Source organism: Ips typographus, linkage group LG1, assembly GCF_016097725.1.
Source record: "Ips typographus isolate SLU linkage group LG1, UJ_Ityp_2.0, whole genome shotgun sequence".
Classification (NCBI taxonomy): Eukaryota; Metazoa; Arthropoda; class Insecta; order Coleoptera; family Curculionidae; genus Ips; species Ips typographus.
In genome coordinates this window covers 179,898-198,016 of record NC_138422.1, presented here as the reverse complement: position 1 = coordinate 198,016, position 18,119 = coordinate 179,898, and the positions used below count along the sequence as shown (strand labels likewise).

Here is an 18,119-nt window from a genome sequence, read left to right as displayed (position 1 = left end):
CCTTGCTCATCTTAATATCTCAATGTTTCATGGAGGTAGAAGAGCGAATACCGTCAATGGCCGCATTTGTTTTCGCGCTCCATGGAGCGAGCAGAGCTTTTTTGACGTTATTTGGGAAAACCATAATTTGACCAATTGACAAATTGCGTCATTGTGACGTCAAAAACGCTCCATAGAGCTTGAAAACGAATGCAGCCATAATAATTTAATATGACAGTTTGTCAAGTTGAGTTTTGCCAAATTACCTCACACTTGTAATACTTTTTTAACGTTTATTTGTTTCTGTTAATACTGTAATTAGGTGTGGAACCGACCGTACAAAATGACCTTGAGTAGGAGTGGGACAGTTTTATTAAAACAGTATCAGAGGTCATACATTCTTACAGCCTAATTTGACGTTTATATTACAGGACGCTAGTTGCGTAACGAAAAACTTAAAAATGTAGGGAACCTGAATTTGGGCTATGCCGGTATTAGATGCGCACAATTTACATGTCTCCCTCGATTCTGTTAGATGGGGTTTGGCCGCTTTTCTAGTCACCAAAGTGATCGGGCTTAACAGTGATCCACAAGTTGTACACACGGTTGCCTACAATTGAATAATTGTTCAAATTGCTTTTGTTTAAATGCGAATTTACTAACGATAGTTTTGTCGGAACAATTTAATAGTCGGTCTTGCAGTAAAAAAGCTGATCCATGACTAATCAGAGCGTCTCGCTCCATTTCTCCAAAACGAACACCACCACCTCTTTTTCGGCCTTTGATTGGTTGCCTTGTCATCACGTCCATGGGACCTGTTGATCTTACCTACAAAAAATCTATTAAATATGTGGATAATATTTTTCATTAGCGAAGTTTTGCCCCATATCTTTGTGAAAAAAAATTAAATTTCTTTAAAGAAAAATTATTGTCAAAAATATACAAGGTCTAAAATGTCGAAAGTGTCAAGAATAAGTCAACAAACTTTACTTTAATTTTTTTGGTCAAGTTTGGTAATTTGAATAGCTAACCTGCCACTTATCAGACACCATATGCCTCAGCCTCTGATAGTGAACGACACCGAAAAATATGCGGGCGGTCATTTCTCGACCGTCGATCCCCGAGTACATGGTTTCCGTGCCATAATAGTTGTAACCGCCCATTTCCAACAACCGCCCGAAATAGTCGATGGCGGTATCGTCCTCTGTAAACTTAAAAGGGGTGGCATCGTGCACCAGACCGTGGAGGGCGGCTGACTTTCCCGCCATCAGTTCGATCATCATAGCAATGGTCATTCGCGAAGGAAAACCGTGCGGATTGAACACGATGTCGGGTACCAGGCCAGTTTCGGTAAACGGCAAGTCCTCAGAAGGCCATTTGTGGGAACAAATTCCTTTTTGACCCGCTCTACTAGCAAATTTATCTCCCACGCTTGGATTACGCTACACACACACACACGAAAAGTTAAAAAAAAAGCTACCAACAGTGGAAATAAGAACAAACCGGTACGCGGTAAGTGATGCAGGCAATTTTATTGGCTTTGGGCTTGAGATCACCGCACAGTTTCACACTGTGCAGAAAACACTCTTCTTTCCCTTTAAAGAACACGACACGATAAGAGGACCTGTCACCGTCATAGTAACAATACAAAGGAAGCCCTTCCTTCATTTTAGTACCGATGTATGGTAAACCATCAGCGTCTGAAACTCCCTAAAGTTAAAACTAAGATATGTGGCAGGAAAATTGATGCTTACCCAACGTTTCAGTCAAATAAGCCAGCTCTGGATTTCGTGCGAAATAAGAATCTTCATGTTCCAGTTCCACAAACTCCGACTTGTAAATGGAGCCGTGAGCCAATCCGCGCTCTTCGGAAGCTTTGTTTATTATCATAGCGTCTTCCATGTCATAACCCTGGTTATCAGTGACAGAAAGAACATTTTTTCAGTTAGTAAAAAGTAAAAACAATCACTGATAATTGAAAAATATAAAATAGTGTTCTAATTACGGTATAACTGATGACCGCTACAATGGCGTTGGTGCCCATCGCAAAATCGTCCAAACCGATTTCGTCGTAGTGCACTGGCCTAAACAAGGGCGTTGCGGGAGTTTGCAACCTGTACAATTTGGTCTCGGACTGTAAATCCCACGTGTGACAGGGTGTGCCCATTGTTTGTTTCCCCATTTGGCACTGGTACATGTTACGCGGCGATTGGTTGCAATCGGGCATCGGAATCAACTGGGCCAGATTGGATAGGAAAGCCGTTTTCGACAGTTCCATATGGGTGGTTACGCCTAAAAGTAAAACGTTTATCCTAAATTATATTGAACAACTAAATGTTGTTATTCAGCTCTGTTAAATTCAAAATTAATATAATACACAAGTAAATCGACTATTCAATCATATAATGATTATTCAAAAACAGATTGTGGAGAGGATTAAGAAAAAAAATACCCATGCTCTTGAGTTTTAAATATGACGAACTGACCTAACTTACTTTAGTTCAAAAGTGGATGATGTAAGAGATACAGAGTGTCAAAAGTGCAATTTATTTTTTCGTCAATATTTTTTTATTAATTAGCCGATTGCTTCAATAATTTAGTTTCTAGCTGTTATTTTAATTGCACACCATTACTTCAATTTATTACTAAAACTTAATTTTGACCTGACCATGCACACATGACGAGATTTTTTTAAATATATCTCAAAAACTGCTACTCAAATCAACTTCTACCAGGTATACCTTTTTTATGTAAAATACTTAAGAAAATTAGTATTTTTAATTTACAGTTAAATACAAAGGTCTCAAAATACATACACCCTCTAAAACTTACAATGAAAATTAAATCCGATTTTAATTATTTACCCTCACAAACTCCTCCTAGCCGAATTTTGAAGCAAAGCAATCCACTGTTTACTAAAAAAATATTGACAAAAAAAACTAAAACTATTGCAGTTGCCCATGACGTCATAGAACGCGCTTTTAGTGTCTTTGCGAAGACGCCTTAAAATCGGAACGGGGTCTACCCGAGTCACCTATCAACTTCAAACAAGTGACACAACACATCAACCTAAATATATACCCTTTCTTTGTTTACTAGCTTAAATTAGAAAGAGATAAATATACTCAGGCCTCCTATGTCACTAGTGTCAGTCTACCTTTCATTTCAAATTTTTGGTTAAAAAAAACAACAAACTAAACTAAAAATCCCTAGTAAACAAACAGTAAACATCCAATCCCAAACAAATTTAAGTTTTAATTTGAAGTCTTTAAACACAAGGAGAAAAGTGATAACAGCCGATAAACTCAATGAACCCTTAAATTTCGGATGAATAACACGATAAAAAGAAGCCACACCAATCGTGCCAGGTCACCACACTCGAGGAAATGTGAGGTTAAGTGACCTTGTAAGAAATCGATCTGTGTTATAATACAATTTAACACACTTTATCAATTAAACTCCATGTTCACTGGCGTTTCCGTGCTGGTCCACGCAATCAGACGATCGCTTAAAATGGTCCCGAACGTGGTTTTCGTATTGGGAGCCCCCGGAGCGGGTAAAGGTACGCAGTGCCAAAAAATTGTTGAAAATTTCGGTTATGTACATCTGTCCGCGGGCGATTTACTACGAGAGGAACGTAAAAAACCCGGATCAAAGTATGGTGAACTAATTGAAACCTATATCAAGGAAGGGAAAATAGTTCCAGTGGAAATAACTTGCAGCTTATTGGAGCAAGCTATAGAAGAGTCTGGCAAGAGTAATTTTCTTATTGATGGTTTTCCTCGAAACCAGAACAACTTGGATGGATGGAACAAAGCCATGGCAGAGAAAGTCAATTTACAGTTTGTGCTCTTCTTTGATTGTCCCTTTGACACTTGCACTGCAAGAATTATGAAGCGAGCTACTACTAGTGGCAGAGTTGATGATAATTTGGATAGTTTGAAGTTGAGGTTCAACACTTATATGTCTGAGACTAAGCCAATTATTGACCATTATGCCCAGTTGAATTTAGTTAAAACAATAAATGCAGCTAAGTCTCCTGAAGAGGTGTACAGTGAAGTCCAACAGTTATTTCGTCAAGAAGCAGGGGACAAATGAGTAAGTAGGTAGTCTTGAAGACTACTTATCATTCCTTATACTATATAATGTTGTATACTTAGGACAAATTGCATTTGTTGGAGATAATTATTGTTATCACCTATAGGAAGTGGTAGAGATTGTTTTCTGATTTTATTTTTTTGATTTTTAACCTACCTTATTGTGATTTATTTGTAAGGACAAGCCAAAAATTAAGTAACCCTGTGGTGTACTGTTGTATATTTTCAGAAAATAAAGTCAAGAATAGAGTCAACTTTTTACTCACCTTTATATGCCTCTTCGGGGGAAACACAAATATCCAAGTAGACCTGTTCAAAAGTTCCAACCAATTCCACTTTATTATTGTATAAATTTAAAACCGGCCTCATCATCCTGGCTGGTCCAGTAAATAGGTACAACCCTGGATATTGACTTTTAACATGCTTCAAAGGCACTAAAACTACCTCTAAAGTGGAGGGAATTGTTTTGCCTTTAATTTTTAGAATCCGTAGCCGGTTTACTACCCGCACTGCCTTATCGGCGGCGATATAACCTAAAATAATCCCAAAATCAATGAGGACACTGGATCAGCCACTACTACACATTGACCAACCAATTATTCTTCCATCCAGTTGTACCACATAACTGTTTTTCAAGTCCAAACTATCGACGTACTGCAAAGAAATCATGCCTAATTCATCAAGTAATAGGGGGATGTTGTTCACTTTTGCCTCATCGGCCACGTCAGTTATAACGCAGTCCATGGTAAGATGGTTGAGGAGGCCGCAGGGTGATCCGTCAGGAGTGTGAACCGGGCAGATAAAGCCCCAAGCGTCCGGTAGTAACTGACGCGCTTCAGTTGTGCGCATTTGTTGAAAAAACGCACCTCTGATCAAGATATTTTAATTCTTATGCAACCAGTCTGCTAGCAAATTATATTTTAATCTGTATTTTGTATACAGGAAAAAAGTTTTCTTCATATCTTATAAATCAATGTTCTTCAAATGGAGTTATGCTATTTTTCCGAAAGTAGTAACGTTTCAGGATTATATGAGGGATCATTAATTTTCAGAATTGTATTTGTATTAGTTATTAGTGTGCATTTAGCTTTACTGTATATCTATTGTATAGGATCATTCAATGCACTTCAAAACCATTTAATTTTTTAAATATAACAGTTGGACTAGCATAAAAATCAAACACATAAAAGAAAAAAAAAATTAAATCATGCCATTGAGCTTCTAAGCCAATTTTCAAGGTATTTGGACTAAAAATTGATCTCAAATTACAAGTTATAAGCCCGGATAACTTTCATATTTCAGCAAATTTTAAGCGTTGTAAAATAAAATACAAGGTGATTCACCTGAAGGATGCAATTGTATATTGAATGTATCTAGAGAAAGACTAAATATTTGTTTCAGTTAATGACATCAATAACTAGGAAACCACCTAGAACCCATAGATATACATATAATAACTAGGAAAACTAGGAAATGTTTTACATAAAAATCAGGAAATTTAACATGTCTACTAATGTGCATTATGCAACTGAGATGTATTTTCGGAAAATTAAAAATAAAATTTGCTTAAAAACGGTTACGAATACGAAAAAAATAAATGATACAAAAATGATTCTAAAACAAATAAAAATATTGAAGTTTTAAGAAAAAAACATCATTGGCGCACTAGAAAAAAAAGTTTGGAGGCTAAAACTGAAAGAAAATGAAATCATCAACACTCTGTATTTCTTTAACAAAGCATATTTGGAATATAGTTTATATAGGAAACTATAGTTATTTTTAGACGTTTTAGCCCGCGGTTTTAGTTTGATGATTAAAACTTACTTCTAATAGATATTTACCATGTATGTAGTAACAAAATATTATTAGAATAGTACTCACTTACCTATGGACAGCCCTAAAATGGGACATGTAGCGCATCCTATTAATATTTTCGGCAACAATGCACAGTCCAGTATCTTGCATGAGTCCCAGACCAGTGTTACTCTGTATACTACCAGTCGCCAAAAACAGATGCAGAATCCTCTCCAGACCACCAGACATTTTTGCGGCACGCAACATGTCCGCCTGATTGAACCCAAAGTTGGTGGACTGACCAAGTTGCACAAAATTTAAATGCAAATTGGTTAACCATCTTTGTAATCTTTCTTTGATTATTTGCAGATACAAATGACCACCTGTTAAGTATCCATCATAATTGAATGTATATCGCTAAATCAACTGTTTAAAGTACCTTGCAGAACCTCCTGCATCATTACAGCATCAGCACCTTCAATTTTACACTTGTCCTGTGCAAAACTAAACAGCTTTTTGGTCATAAACACCAAAAGGTTGAATTTATCTTCATTGCTGTTTAAATGTATTAAGACACACTTTTTGAGCAAAAACTGTCCAGCTTCCTGGTCTGTATACCATTCTGGACACTCATACAGTTTTATTCTAAACATTTTTCCTATGTAACTCAGACAGTCGTTATGTGTGTGTAAATTTTCTAAGTGAATGGACCGTAACATGTTTTGACAGCAGCTGCAATGACTTATGTAAATAAATAGCATTTACAATGACAAAAAAATACTTACTCAGAGTAGTACAAATCATCCTCATAACCTTGAATAAGCTTCTGGTAAATGAATTGATCACTGTAATCACATAAAGCTTTAAGCATTAAACATAAGGGTGCATAATACAACATTTTCTGGTAACTGAACATGAGTTTGGCTGAACCATCAGTGACAAAATGCAGAACATTATTCTAAAAATCAACTTTATCTAGAAAAAACCATATCAAATTGGTAGTATACATACGGTAGCTGTCTGGTCTTCAGTTACACATCTTATAGAAACCCCTACATCTGAAAACAATGTTCCCCTAGTTTTCCACCCTGATCTTTTAATTGAAATGGGGTAATTCCTTCTGGTCATCAAAAGCATCCTTACAAGTTTCTCTAGTCCACCAATGACAAAATAACCCCCCCACTCTTCCTCATGTTCACCATGCTGGACAAGCTGTTTAGGATTTAAACCTTCCAAATTGCAACGGTTTGACTACATCAAAACCCCAAAACAAGTTATTACTGAATATTCAAGTCACAATCACAACTTACTTTGACCATAATAGGAATATTTCCTAAGTCTTTGGTGAATGGTTGTTGTATTTGTCCATCAATATACCATTCAACTTCAATAAGAAATTTGGCACTGTATGTAGCATTTCTTTGTCGGCACTCTGTAGGGTAAATCAAGTTGTTACTCACTCCAATCGTGCCATAAGGCACCTCTGGACGACCTAGTGAGAATCCAGTGATGGCTAATTTGACTTTCCTATCATTTAACAGAAACTCAACTGGATTGAGGTTCTGAATGGCTTTACTGAGACCTTTGTTTACCATATAGTTGAAACTAGCTATATGGGGCTCGCCCAGTTTTTTTGAAAACTATAACAAACATTAATCCATAATGTGCCTTTTGTAAACAGCTATTATTGATACATTTACTTAATAAATATGCAATTATAAGTACTCTTACCTGGTTCTGAGCTTCGGGGGGGATGCCGTAGTTTTGACTAGTAAGATTTTTCAACGTTGGCTGGTCCATTTGTGACTTTTTGGAAAATTTTTGTAGTTTTTTACATCTAATCACCTTAAACCACCACTATATTTGATTTGAATCTTGAGTAAAGTAGGTTATGTTACAAACCCGCATGGGCTGTCAAAAAATCCCTTTCCGACCAATAAGGTGGTCTCCTTGTATTTCAGTTGCATAGACAACCAGATATTCTTAATATTAAGCAAAAATGTTCACTATTCACTTCCATAAATACAATAACAACAATTATATTAATTACACAAATTTAATATAGAAAAGTATTACTTTTTGTATAAATATAAGGAATAAATATTAAATTTTGTCAACTTAAACCACTACAATAGGAAATTCAACTAACAACAACTCTGTGAGTTTCATAGTGCGCACTACGCAGAATTCCAGGCACACTGCAAATCAATATAGAAAACGGAAAAAAAACACTTTAAAAGCTAGCTGTTTGCTCAGGAATCGTGTTGCAGGATCTTTATGGGCAGTCATAAATAACGTTTTTTCGTCGGTTCTAATGAAAAGTGCAAAAGATATGGGAGAAACGTACCGCCAACTTCGTTCTAATGAGGGAGCCTACAGCCCTCCAGAATCTTTTGACTATACAGCTTTACAGTACGCAGTTAGGGAAAATTCTTTGGAAGAAGTCAAGTAAGCTCACTAAGCACTTTTTTATTTAATAGTGGTATTAATACCCCTACTATCCTACTATATTATGTTAGTAGGGGTTTTTCTGTTTATATTAATACATTGATGTATAAGTCTATCACTTCTGAGTTACTGGAGTTAGAAAAACAAAAAATCTTGTTGGTTATTGTTCCTATCAGGGTTTTAAGTTTATAACGTTTGCATTAATTAATAGATACTTGATTGAAAGCGGAGTAGAACTAGACACAGGACCGGATCCAGCCCTGCATTTGGCGCTGAAGAATAAAAATGAAGACATTGCTATCGCTCTTCTGGAAGCTGGGGCTGATTTTGAACTGAGAGATTCCGTAAATACTATTAAACCGCAACATACCTATTACATAAAAAAATAAAATCAATTTTGCCACAGTACGGAGATTTACCAATTCATATAGCGAGCGCCCTGGGGCTTTCTGAAGTGGTCAAGGTGCTGTGCGCTTTAGGATGTAATGTGGAAGTACCAACAGACAGAGGGTTGTACCCTTTACATTTGGCGGCCAAAAATGGTCATATGGACGTTGTCAGGTAATTATAACTAAAAGAAAACTGCTTCATTTTTACAGACCTTTTTTTTAGGTGTTTATGCGCAGCTGGGTGTAACATCGACGTCTGTTATCATGACAATATAAGAGCCGACATAACTGCCCTTAAAAACGGTCACAACGACATAGCCGAATTATTGGATCGTTTAAGGGTTTCAGGTATTGATACAAATTAATTAATTTTGCGTCAAAGCACTCTGGAATTGTTGTTTCCTAACTAACTCACAATGCAGAAATGAATGTCAAAACCAGGACAAATAATCAAAATTTGATTTGATCAGATTTTTACGATAAACCAAATATTGTTTTAGTCTACAGGAAAAAAGTTATTTACAAAAATTTTAATTTTTTCTCCAAATTGATTTACATTAATCTTGTATAGGGTGACTTAAAAATGACATCTAAGCTAAGAATTCCTGGTAAGACTATTCCAAAACAGTGCAACAAGGTCAGAATTACTTTATTTTGAATTTAATGTAGAATAAGGAAGAGTATTTTTTTCTCTCCTCCACCTCCCAAGGGAGGTAGAGCTTTATTTTCATAATTTGGTACCTTTGAGAACAACATTTATCTGTTTTTTCATAGGCCAACGGGACCATTACACCAGACAGTTAGTGCCAACTTCCAAGCCAGCTTTGAAGCTTTCTTTGCGCCTTTTAGGACATTGTGGAGTCGGAAAGACTTCCTTTGTTAAAAGTTTAGGAGCCGGATTGTTCACTTCGCTATTCAAGCGTTCAAGCTCCAATCATAGCAATAAATGTAGGCGTTTTTAATGAATTCCATAGTTTTTATAGTCGACAACTTGATGATTTTATACAGCCAGACCGTCTTCACCAGTTACAACCACTCACATCGAAATGGATGTCCATTCCCGTCAAAATTCTATAACTTTTGAGGCTAGTGCGCACTACCACTCAACTAAAGGAGTCCACATCCAGCATGTAATTAATCAATTTTAATGTTTAGTATATTTGAGACAGTCTATTATAACATAGTTGGACGTGTCCAATGTCGGTGATATTACCGTTTGGGACTTCTCAGGCCAAGAAAATTACTTTCCCGTCTACCACCATTTTCTAAGGCCGTCACCACACTGCGTGACCGCTATTTTCTTCAGTTTGAACGAACCGCCTTCGGTACAAATGCAGCAAGTGGGTTTCTGGTTAAACTTTTTGCTGGCCAGGCAAAGAGCTGATTTGCCACCGAGTAAGCTTTAGCTGGCGCCTTTAAATTAATGCCCATTAGTAACAATTTGTAGAAGACTACGGTCCAGTTCTATTGATTGCCACCCACGTGGATAAGACTAGGTCGACCAAAGGACAGCATGGAGAATGGATTTCTCCAGACGCCCAAATTGTTCTGGAGAATGTACAGTCAATGTTGCCACATTTTCCGAACTTAATGGACACAATAGTGGTGATGGATTGTAACGTGCCTGCTTCGTTTCCCTTTAAACAGGTTAAATCTATGTTGGCCAGCATTAAGCAAAATTGTATTCAAGTAAGTATGACTTGCTAAAGATCAGCTGTTTCTTTTAAAGTTAACATGTACCTACACTCTGACCTCTGATGCAACAAGGTTATTGATGTGACTAATTTATTGAATTTAAGTCAAATTAGCTTGGAATTTTTGTCTTATCCAGCAAACTGTGGGAACATGGACCGGCCTTTTAGAACAAACATTGCACTGGTTGGGGAAGCTCAGGCACGATCACGAAGTGTATCCAGTTTTAACCAGGGAGATATTTTCTGAACTACTCAGAGATCATGTAAACCTGCTTGCTTCAGATGAACACATTCAAGAACTGTTGAATCAATTGCAATTTATGGGAGAGGTACGTCGTTAGAATCTGATATTTATTTTTTTTTTCTAATTAGGCCATAGCGCTACTGTCGATTCACGTTAAAGATTGTTTCTTATTATTGAAGTTCATCTCGGGTAAAAATTAGTACGTTTTCCTTTGTCAGTATCTACTAATTTTCAGAATATAGAGGTTGCCATGTCATAAAAATTCTTAGTAAAACATCAGTCACGATTGTTCTACACGTCAGATGCCGCATTTGAGGTAACACGTCATCGAGCATGCCGAACTAATTTAACGTCACGATGAGGTACATAATTTAATAAAACCATATTTTGACCAACTATCAAATTACGTGATCGTGACCTCAAATTAGCTCTGCACGCTCGATAGAGCGCCAAAACAAATGGGGTCAGAATGTAAAATAGATCAAGTAGATCATCACAAAGATCATGTTTTTTCGAGTAGAATTTACTAGTTATCAGAAAAAACAAAATGAAAAAATGGATGATATGAGTAATTAGTAATAAAATAATAATTTGGATTTTAGGTTTTCTGCGCCGATTATCTGATCGTAATATCGTTACCCTGGTTGGGTTCCCAACTGTTTGGCGAATTGCTTTCCTCATATTTTATGGTTCAGGCCAGGGAAATTGGAGTGTACACCGCCGAAGACTTTCAATCTTCATTCACTCAATGCGATGCTAATGGTGTTTTGGAATTACTTGAGTGTATGGATTTGTGCGTGCAAGTTAGACACCGATAGTTTGTAGTTTTGATCAAAATTTACCATACTTTTTACGTAGTGCGACGTTGAAGGTGAAACCGAGTACGAGTTTCCTCTGTTTATCCAGACTGACGTAAACCTGACGGATTTGTGGGACCATCACGATCATCGCTACTCCAGTAGAAACGCCGTATACGGAGGATTGCGACTTTACACTTCGGAAGGGATACTGTACCTGTTTAAACCCATATTTTGTCAAATTCAGGTATTTAACAATTGGCAGTATATTAGAAAATTGGTCTTTACAGACTGAAAAACTGTATATGTATAGGTATACTTGAGAAAGAAATATTTTTCAACTTACGCCGAATCTGACAGTGACCTCTTCCAATGGAAGTCTGGATCAAAATTCTGTAACGTGGATTTGGAGAGTTTAATAACGTTAAACGAGGACGACAATGGTCGGCAATACGTGGAAGTGAAAGTGAGAGGTCCGAGTCACTCTGCGCATGGTTGCTTCCATTTTATGGACGACATTATGCGCGCCATTAGAAGAGTGAGTAACCAACAATAAACATTTTAACTACAGTCACGTTCTGATTGTAAAACTTTGTAATTATTGAGTTTTTATAACATAATTTGGCAGGTGTGTAACATGATTTAACACTAGAATTTTACCTAATTTGGTTATTCAGAAGGATCATGTGTCACATGAAACGCACTAGAACATAATCAGTTGTTTATTTATGTCATTTTTAAGGCAGTCTTTGTGGAACTACAATTTTTGTTATTTTATCTAAATTGAAATTCTGCACCACCACATTAAATTTGATATAGCACTTAACTCAATGAAAAAAAACAAAGAAGTAGAAATCTAATATGGCGTCTTAAAAATAAAAACCAAAAAATTTGTAAATGGTAGCCAAAAACTAAAACTTATGACATTGCCACCTTGTACAGGACGAAAAAAGATAGTAAGGTAGAAGTGGCAACGACAAAATAAAAATTATTTAATTTCAATTAGCTCATCAAATTAATCAGGATCAAGTTCGAAAAGTGTCATAAAAATAACATCAATAAAGAATCGATTAGAAGGTCAAAATGGGCTGCATGACGACATTTGACAGTGTGTCACATGCTGATCGGTATAAAAATGACAATGATGTCACGTGAAAAAGTGTCAAATAACTTAACAGAGAGTTGAGGAGCTGTTATTTTTACGGTACGCTGTATTAAAAGAAATTTGGTTATAATTACTAAATTGCAAAATTCGTCGTGATCAGAAAAATAGCCCAATTCTAAATTCTAAAAGTCAATTCAAAGGTGATGGTAACCAAACACCCAATAGATTGTCCTCAATGTAACTTGAAAACCCCAATTGCCCCAAATTATTGACCTCTTCTACCTCTTCAAATAACCCAGATTCCCATGACATAAACACTATGTATAATTATTTAAAAAAAAATACGCATAGGCGATTCTGAATTCCTGTCCGGGCTTGTTAATGGAAACGCATGTTCTGAGTCCCGAAGATCTGAGACGATGCAATGATGATCCGTATTGCTACACACCGCACATTGTGACCACTGCCATCATGGAATCAGAGTCAACTTTGGATGTTGTGGTTTATAACGCCAACTCGGATATTCAAGAAACCATCGTACAGCTGATTATGTTTGGTTAGTATTATTGGCTATATTTTAGTTAAGTGTTTCGACGACAGTTAAAGTTAAGTAAATTATGTCACAATTGCTTCAGTAAACTGATAATAGGCTTGTTCAGAGAGAAAATCAAGGAAATGTCAATTTTCATTTGTTAAATAAAGTTACTGCTGATATTGACAGTTTCTAACTATTGTCCAATGGCTGTACTTATTTCTTTGGCTCATGTTCTCATCTACAAACAGACCTATGGTCGCTTATTACGAAGTTTTCTGTATAGATAATTTTGAGATTTTCTCGAATATTTCCTGCATCCAGAACACATATTAGACTAAACTGTCAAATTGACAATTCAAAATTATTTTCACACGATAAGTATAATACAACTAATTTTTGTTAATACTTGGTGTCATAGATGACGTGGATTTGGCCAAACACATAAAATGGGGTTGCGCGTTGAAAGTTCGCGACTTGCCAGGACCGGTTAAGTTAAGACTGTGCGGCCTGCTCGATCCTCCGGAGCCTCACGGCCGTGATTGGTGTTTGTTGGCTGTCAGATTGGGCGTCTGTCAAAAAAAGATCGTAGCGCTGTCATCGCATCATGTCAGTCAAACTATGCGACTGTTAATGACGGCCGAATGTACTATTGGTGAGTTTTATGTTTACCAAGCAGAAAAAAATACAGTTATTATATGACTTTACCCTATTCATATAAAATGTAATGTCACGTGATGCTTGTCAATTTCGGTCATATGAAATAAACTATTGGATTTTTGTTTTATTGTAGGGGCGTTTGTAACTGGATTATACGAGTTGGACAGGCAGGACGCTGCCGATGTGGTGCTGAACTCTGCTCCAATTTACAAAATTATTCACGACCACTCCAACGTTTAACTTAAAGAAAAACGATGCTTAAAATGACTGAGGGTTGTTCCTTTCTCTCTCTGTCTCTATTTTGAAAATTATATGTGATTGATGCCTTGTTACTATATGCACAAATTGAATATTATTGCCACTCTATCAATAAAAATATTTCATTTCAATGATCACCTTTAGAGTTATTGAGACTATAGGGGTAGAATGTAGGGTGTAGTCTGCGAAATAACAAAGCCAATGTCATATAGTTTTGCTAGTTAGTCTCATGACTGCTTATCGACAGTTTGATTGATATCTTATGACCAATAACTGTCAAATTATGTTTTAGTGCTTTTTATTCATTTTTTTACATCTTTATTTCTTGCATATCAAAAACATGAAATGGAAAATTTTAGCAAAAAGGTAGATTGTTGATTTTCTTATATTTTCCAATTAAAAACGTTGTTTCTGAAAGTAACTTTGCTGCTACTGTATGATTTGTTGCTGTTTTCCTATGCCAAACTAAGACAGCTGGAATTTAAGCTGATAATTCCTGGTTTACCAATATTTCTAAGAAAAGGTCGGTTTCTGTTGTATATCTGTGATAATCAGATATAATACTTTAAACATTTTATTAAAATTGTAATTACACGAAAGACAGTGTACAGATGTCACAGTTAACTTACATTAGAATATGACAATTCACAGATCAAATTTCAAATCAGCAACTTCGGAGTAACCACCACGTCATGAACCTGACCAAACCACAGTTTTTCGCTAATCAAAGAAATAGCCTTTTTGACAAAATCATTAGCTCAATTAACTTGCAATACTACCCAAACTTACGAGTACATAATACTATATTAACTTTAATTGAAAGTGATATAGTAAACGCAGAAATGGAAAAAAATACCGTTACAAAAGTTATGCATATAATACCGATAAAATGATCCTTGATAAACTTCTTTATTGTCGCATATGTTTATCAATTATACGAGTTGAAGGTTAAAAAATAAACCTCGTTCCGATTAAATGTTAAGGGGTGCATAAGAACTAAGCACACTGCTAAATAAAACAAACTTGTTGTCTTCATCCTCCAGATAATTTTTATATAATATTTTTTCTACAATCAAGTCAATTTCCAGCCGCACAGAAAATGATAACGGTGTTTATAAATGTCGCTGTATAAAGATAATCTTTAGACCCTCGACCTCCTGCGTTATTAGATTTAACAAAAAGCGTTGTGGATTCTGTCTGCTTGTAGACACCGTGCGGTTTACTCTCAAAACATTTGCCTTATTTTTGTTGAGGCTTTATTGAGTACAAGTTAGTGCAAAAGTATAGATGAGAATTAGGGGTGTTGTTCAGCGTAAAAGTCGACACGTCAAAGTCAGCTTCAATTTGGCGGGCCATATTTTCAATAACTGTAAAGGTAAGTTTTTATTTGGATAAAGTTGCTTAAAATAAAATTGTTATGAACTAAGTTCAGTTATTTATCTTTTCACCCATCTAAAGATAGTCTAACAGTTATCACGTGACTGTGCTAATCGTACACAATAGAGTGTCATGTCACAATTGTCAAATTTAATTCTGCATGGTCTAGCGAGGAATAACCGAACACAACTATGTTACCAGTTGCCAGATACTATACCAATAAATTTCGTAACCTCCTATCAGTCAAGCGATAGATCGATGACCGTAAACAATGACCACTACCTCACCCAAAAAACTGTTTGGGTTTTTGCAAATGGTAATAATATCACGTGCCAACAAGAACAGCAATCTGAAAGCTGCTTTTTTGAACAATCACAATACCCACCCATTGCTGGGATTTGTGTGCAAAACTAAGTTTTTGTAAACTGCTCTAGCTATCAAATGGCAGTGACATAGTAGAGTAGGACAATACGATAGTTTAGTAAATAATCTACTAAAGGAAAACGTCACCAAAAAAAAAAAGTTTGCTTATTTAGTTTACTTTTATACTCTTGGTACATTAGAACATTTACAGCAGGTATTTCATTGTTACGTCATCCTATTTTTGTCTGATTTTACTTGATAAGCGTTCATTCTGAAATTATCGAAAGAAAGCGGCTAAGTTCAAAAGGAGACAGAGTAGGCCTTGCCCTAAATACCCATCAGTTATGTCATGTCATCTGACAAAATCACAACAATAGAGTTATAAAATATACAGGTGTGGTAAATCCAAAACCGACCATAGGAAAACCGCGTAACGGACAGAGAAACGTACATTACGTACACATTATTGCATGCGCGGGACTAAGACAGAAAACGAAAAAAATATCAAGTAGGCCATATTTTCAGCGCGCCGTTGCCAAACGCCAAGTATCACTCAAATACCGTCGACAAAATAACTTGGCGTTTGGCAACGGCGCGCTGAAAATATGGCCTACTTGATATTTTTTTCGTTTTCTGTCTTAGTCCCGCGCATGCAATAATGTATGTTTCTCTGTCCGTTACGCGGTTTTCCTATGTTCGGTTTTGGATTTACCACACCTATATTGTATTTATTAGGGTCTTTACAATTTACATAGCCATAGATAATACATTTTTTCATTTTTTCTACGACTGTTTAATAATATAATCATTATTCACAAGTTTTGAATATATAATAATATCTATTACCTACCCATGGAGTAATGAGCCATTACTCACGGGTTCAGCTCACCTGCAGGCAACTGCACTGATATAGTATAAATAATTTGAATGTAACGTTGGTTAACGTTTGCTTCTTTGTTATTTGCCAAAGTCAACAAGTTATTTACCTTCCTGTGGCTACGTATAAGTCCATAGTGTTATTCCTAAACCTTGATTGTGCTTTCTATTTACGTTACAGCAGGTGACGGCAATTTGTATGTTGACAGCCAATGATATTCTAATTTGTGTGTGACTGCGCGGCGCGGTGTGTCATTTTCTTTCGTTGTGAATACCTTACCATAGCCAGTCGTAGAAAAATTATAGTATGCGTGTAGAGCATGTAAAACTTCATCTTTGTGAGTAATAGCTATCATTAAATGCTCGTTAAATAATATACTATTTTGTGGTAGTCTCGGTAGTTGTACTAGTATTTTGTTATTGTTTCGGATTTTCGGTATTCTTCCATCATCCTATAATACAAAACTCAATTAAAAAGAATTTTATAACCACAACAACAAAGTGGGTCGTATGTCGATTACGACCACAAACGAAGTCAATAAACATTAATCTATAATTGTTGAGATGCACTATATTGTCTAGAGATTATTACTTTTATTTTCTTATTTTAGCAGTTTGTTTCGAGTCCTCATCGAACATGTCACAGGGAGCGTTTGCGGCCAAAAAAGTTCGAAAAAACATGGAGAATCGTTATTACGATTCACGCGACTTGAAGCAGGATGCATCAAACTACAACAGCAAGTACATGAATAGCATTTGGGGCATGTACAATCGGTTCTCGGTGCATAATTTGAAGAAAATTATGGACGATAATACCTGTCAATCCGAACAGTGAGTAGAGTGTTGGTTAAACATCTTTGACATTTTGGTTCCGTGATTGGTTTTTAGGGCGAGTGTCGGACAAGCCGTCAAGGGACTGGCGGCATATTCCGGTTTGTCGGTGTCCATGGAAAGACTGTCCTACTTACCTCAGTGATTTATTGTTTTAACTGTTATCTAGAGATGTATTATAAATATCTATAAAATATAAACAATATTGATTATTTTATTTCTATACAGGGTTTATTAAAAATGGCTCCGAAGCTCTTCAGTACAATGTAGGAAACTACCGTTAAATAAAATATGTATTATGAATATTATCAAATTAGTAACATCGCTGTTGAGATGAAAAAGTGTGAAAAAAGTCCCACTTGAAAATTGTGAGACTCGAGACCTAAGGTAGGTTATTAGAATCATTTAAATTTATGAAAATAATCTTGTATTGTACTTTGACATAGTAATATGGATGATATATCATTTCCTTTCTTATAAGTGTATGGACAGTACGGTGAGATAACCCCGTCAACTATTGAGTAATAATCCTGGTGCTTCTAATTTGATCTCGAGAGTGTGTATAATATTTTCTTCTATCTGAGGAATTAACATACCACGGGGGCAACCTATATCTGGGCCTCTCGTTACAATAACCAAGCTTACTTCCGCTAATTACTGTTCCACTCTTCTAAG

At 36.1% G+C, this 18,119-nt stretch overlaps 4 protein-coding genes across 7 annotated transcripts; 3 read left to right on the top strand and 1 right to left on the bottom strand.

Annotated features, from left to right (window-relative positions):
- Positions 1–333: 333 nt before the first annotated feature.
- Positions 334–7,914, bottom strand: Polr1B (RNA polymerase I subunit Rpl135). The gene is made up of 15 exons (XM_081988122.1): positions 7,773–7,914; positions 7,602–7,715; positions 7,181–7,510; positions 6,882–7,121; positions 6,656–6,828; positions 6,310–6,602; positions 5,962–6,253; positions 4,670–4,944; positions 4,343–4,609; positions 1,985–2,271; positions 1,734–1,890; positions 1,483–1,679; positions 1,011–1,421; positions 643–807; positions 334–589 (listed from the first exon to the last, which is right to left on the bottom strand). Exons 1-15 carry the CDS (start codon positions 7,776–7,778, stop codon positions 371–373), a joined length of 3,426 nt encoding a protein of 1,141 aa, XP_081844248.1. The 5' UTR covers positions 7,779–7,914; the 3' UTR covers positions 334–370.
- Cmpk (cytidine/uridine monophosphate kinase Dak1) lies at positions 3,144–4,330 on the top strand. The gene has a single exon (XM_081990325.1). It carries the CDS (start codon positions 3,442–3,444, stop codon positions 4,075–4,077), a length of 636 nt encoding a protein of 211 aa, XP_081846451.1. The 5' UTR covers positions 3,144–3,441; the 3' UTR covers positions 4,078–4,330.
- A 116-nt stretch (positions 7,915–8,030) lies between the features above and the next one.
- LOC145735098 (death-associated protein kinase dapk-1-like) lies at positions 8,031–14,134 on the top strand. The gene is made up of 15 exons (XM_081989207.1): positions 8,031–8,318; positions 8,530–8,662; positions 8,725–8,879; positions 8,931–9,055; positions 9,482–9,655; positions 9,716–9,837; positions 9,892–10,102; positions 10,155–10,396; positions 10,539–10,730; positions 11,248–11,448; positions 11,504–11,689; positions 11,756–11,980; positions 12,899–13,103; positions 13,501–13,734; positions 13,873–14,134. The coding sequence occupies exons 1-15, from the start codon at positions 8,185–8,187 to the stop codon at positions 13,977–13,979; spliced, it is 2,646 nt and encodes an 881-aa protein (XP_081845333.1). The 5' UTR covers positions 8,031–8,184; the 3' UTR covers positions 13,980–14,134.
- Positions 14,135–15,107: 973 nt separating this feature from the next.
- On the top strand, positions 15,108–17,661 carry LOC145738943 (uncharacterized). Of its 4 annotated transcripts, none has more exons than XM_081994147.1 (3): positions 15,108–15,372; positions 17,228–17,444; positions 17,502–17,661. In XM_081994147.1, the coding sequence occupies exons 1-3, from the start codon at positions 15,285–15,287 to the stop codon at positions 17,587–17,589; spliced, it is 393 nt and encodes a 130-aa protein (XP_081850273.1). In that variant the 5' UTR covers positions 15,108–15,284; the 3' UTR covers positions 17,590–17,661. The 4 variants fall into 4 exon arrangements, with proteins under 4 accessions (XP_081850273.1, XP_081850264.1, XP_081850283.1 ...); XM_081994138.1 differs by having other exon boundaries at positions 15,139–15,372; positions 17,225–17,444; XM_081994157.1 differs by lacking the exon at positions 15,108–15,372 and adding an exon at positions 16,798–16,951 and having other exon boundaries at positions 17,225–17,444.
- Positions 17,662–18,119: the final 458 nt, after the last annotated feature.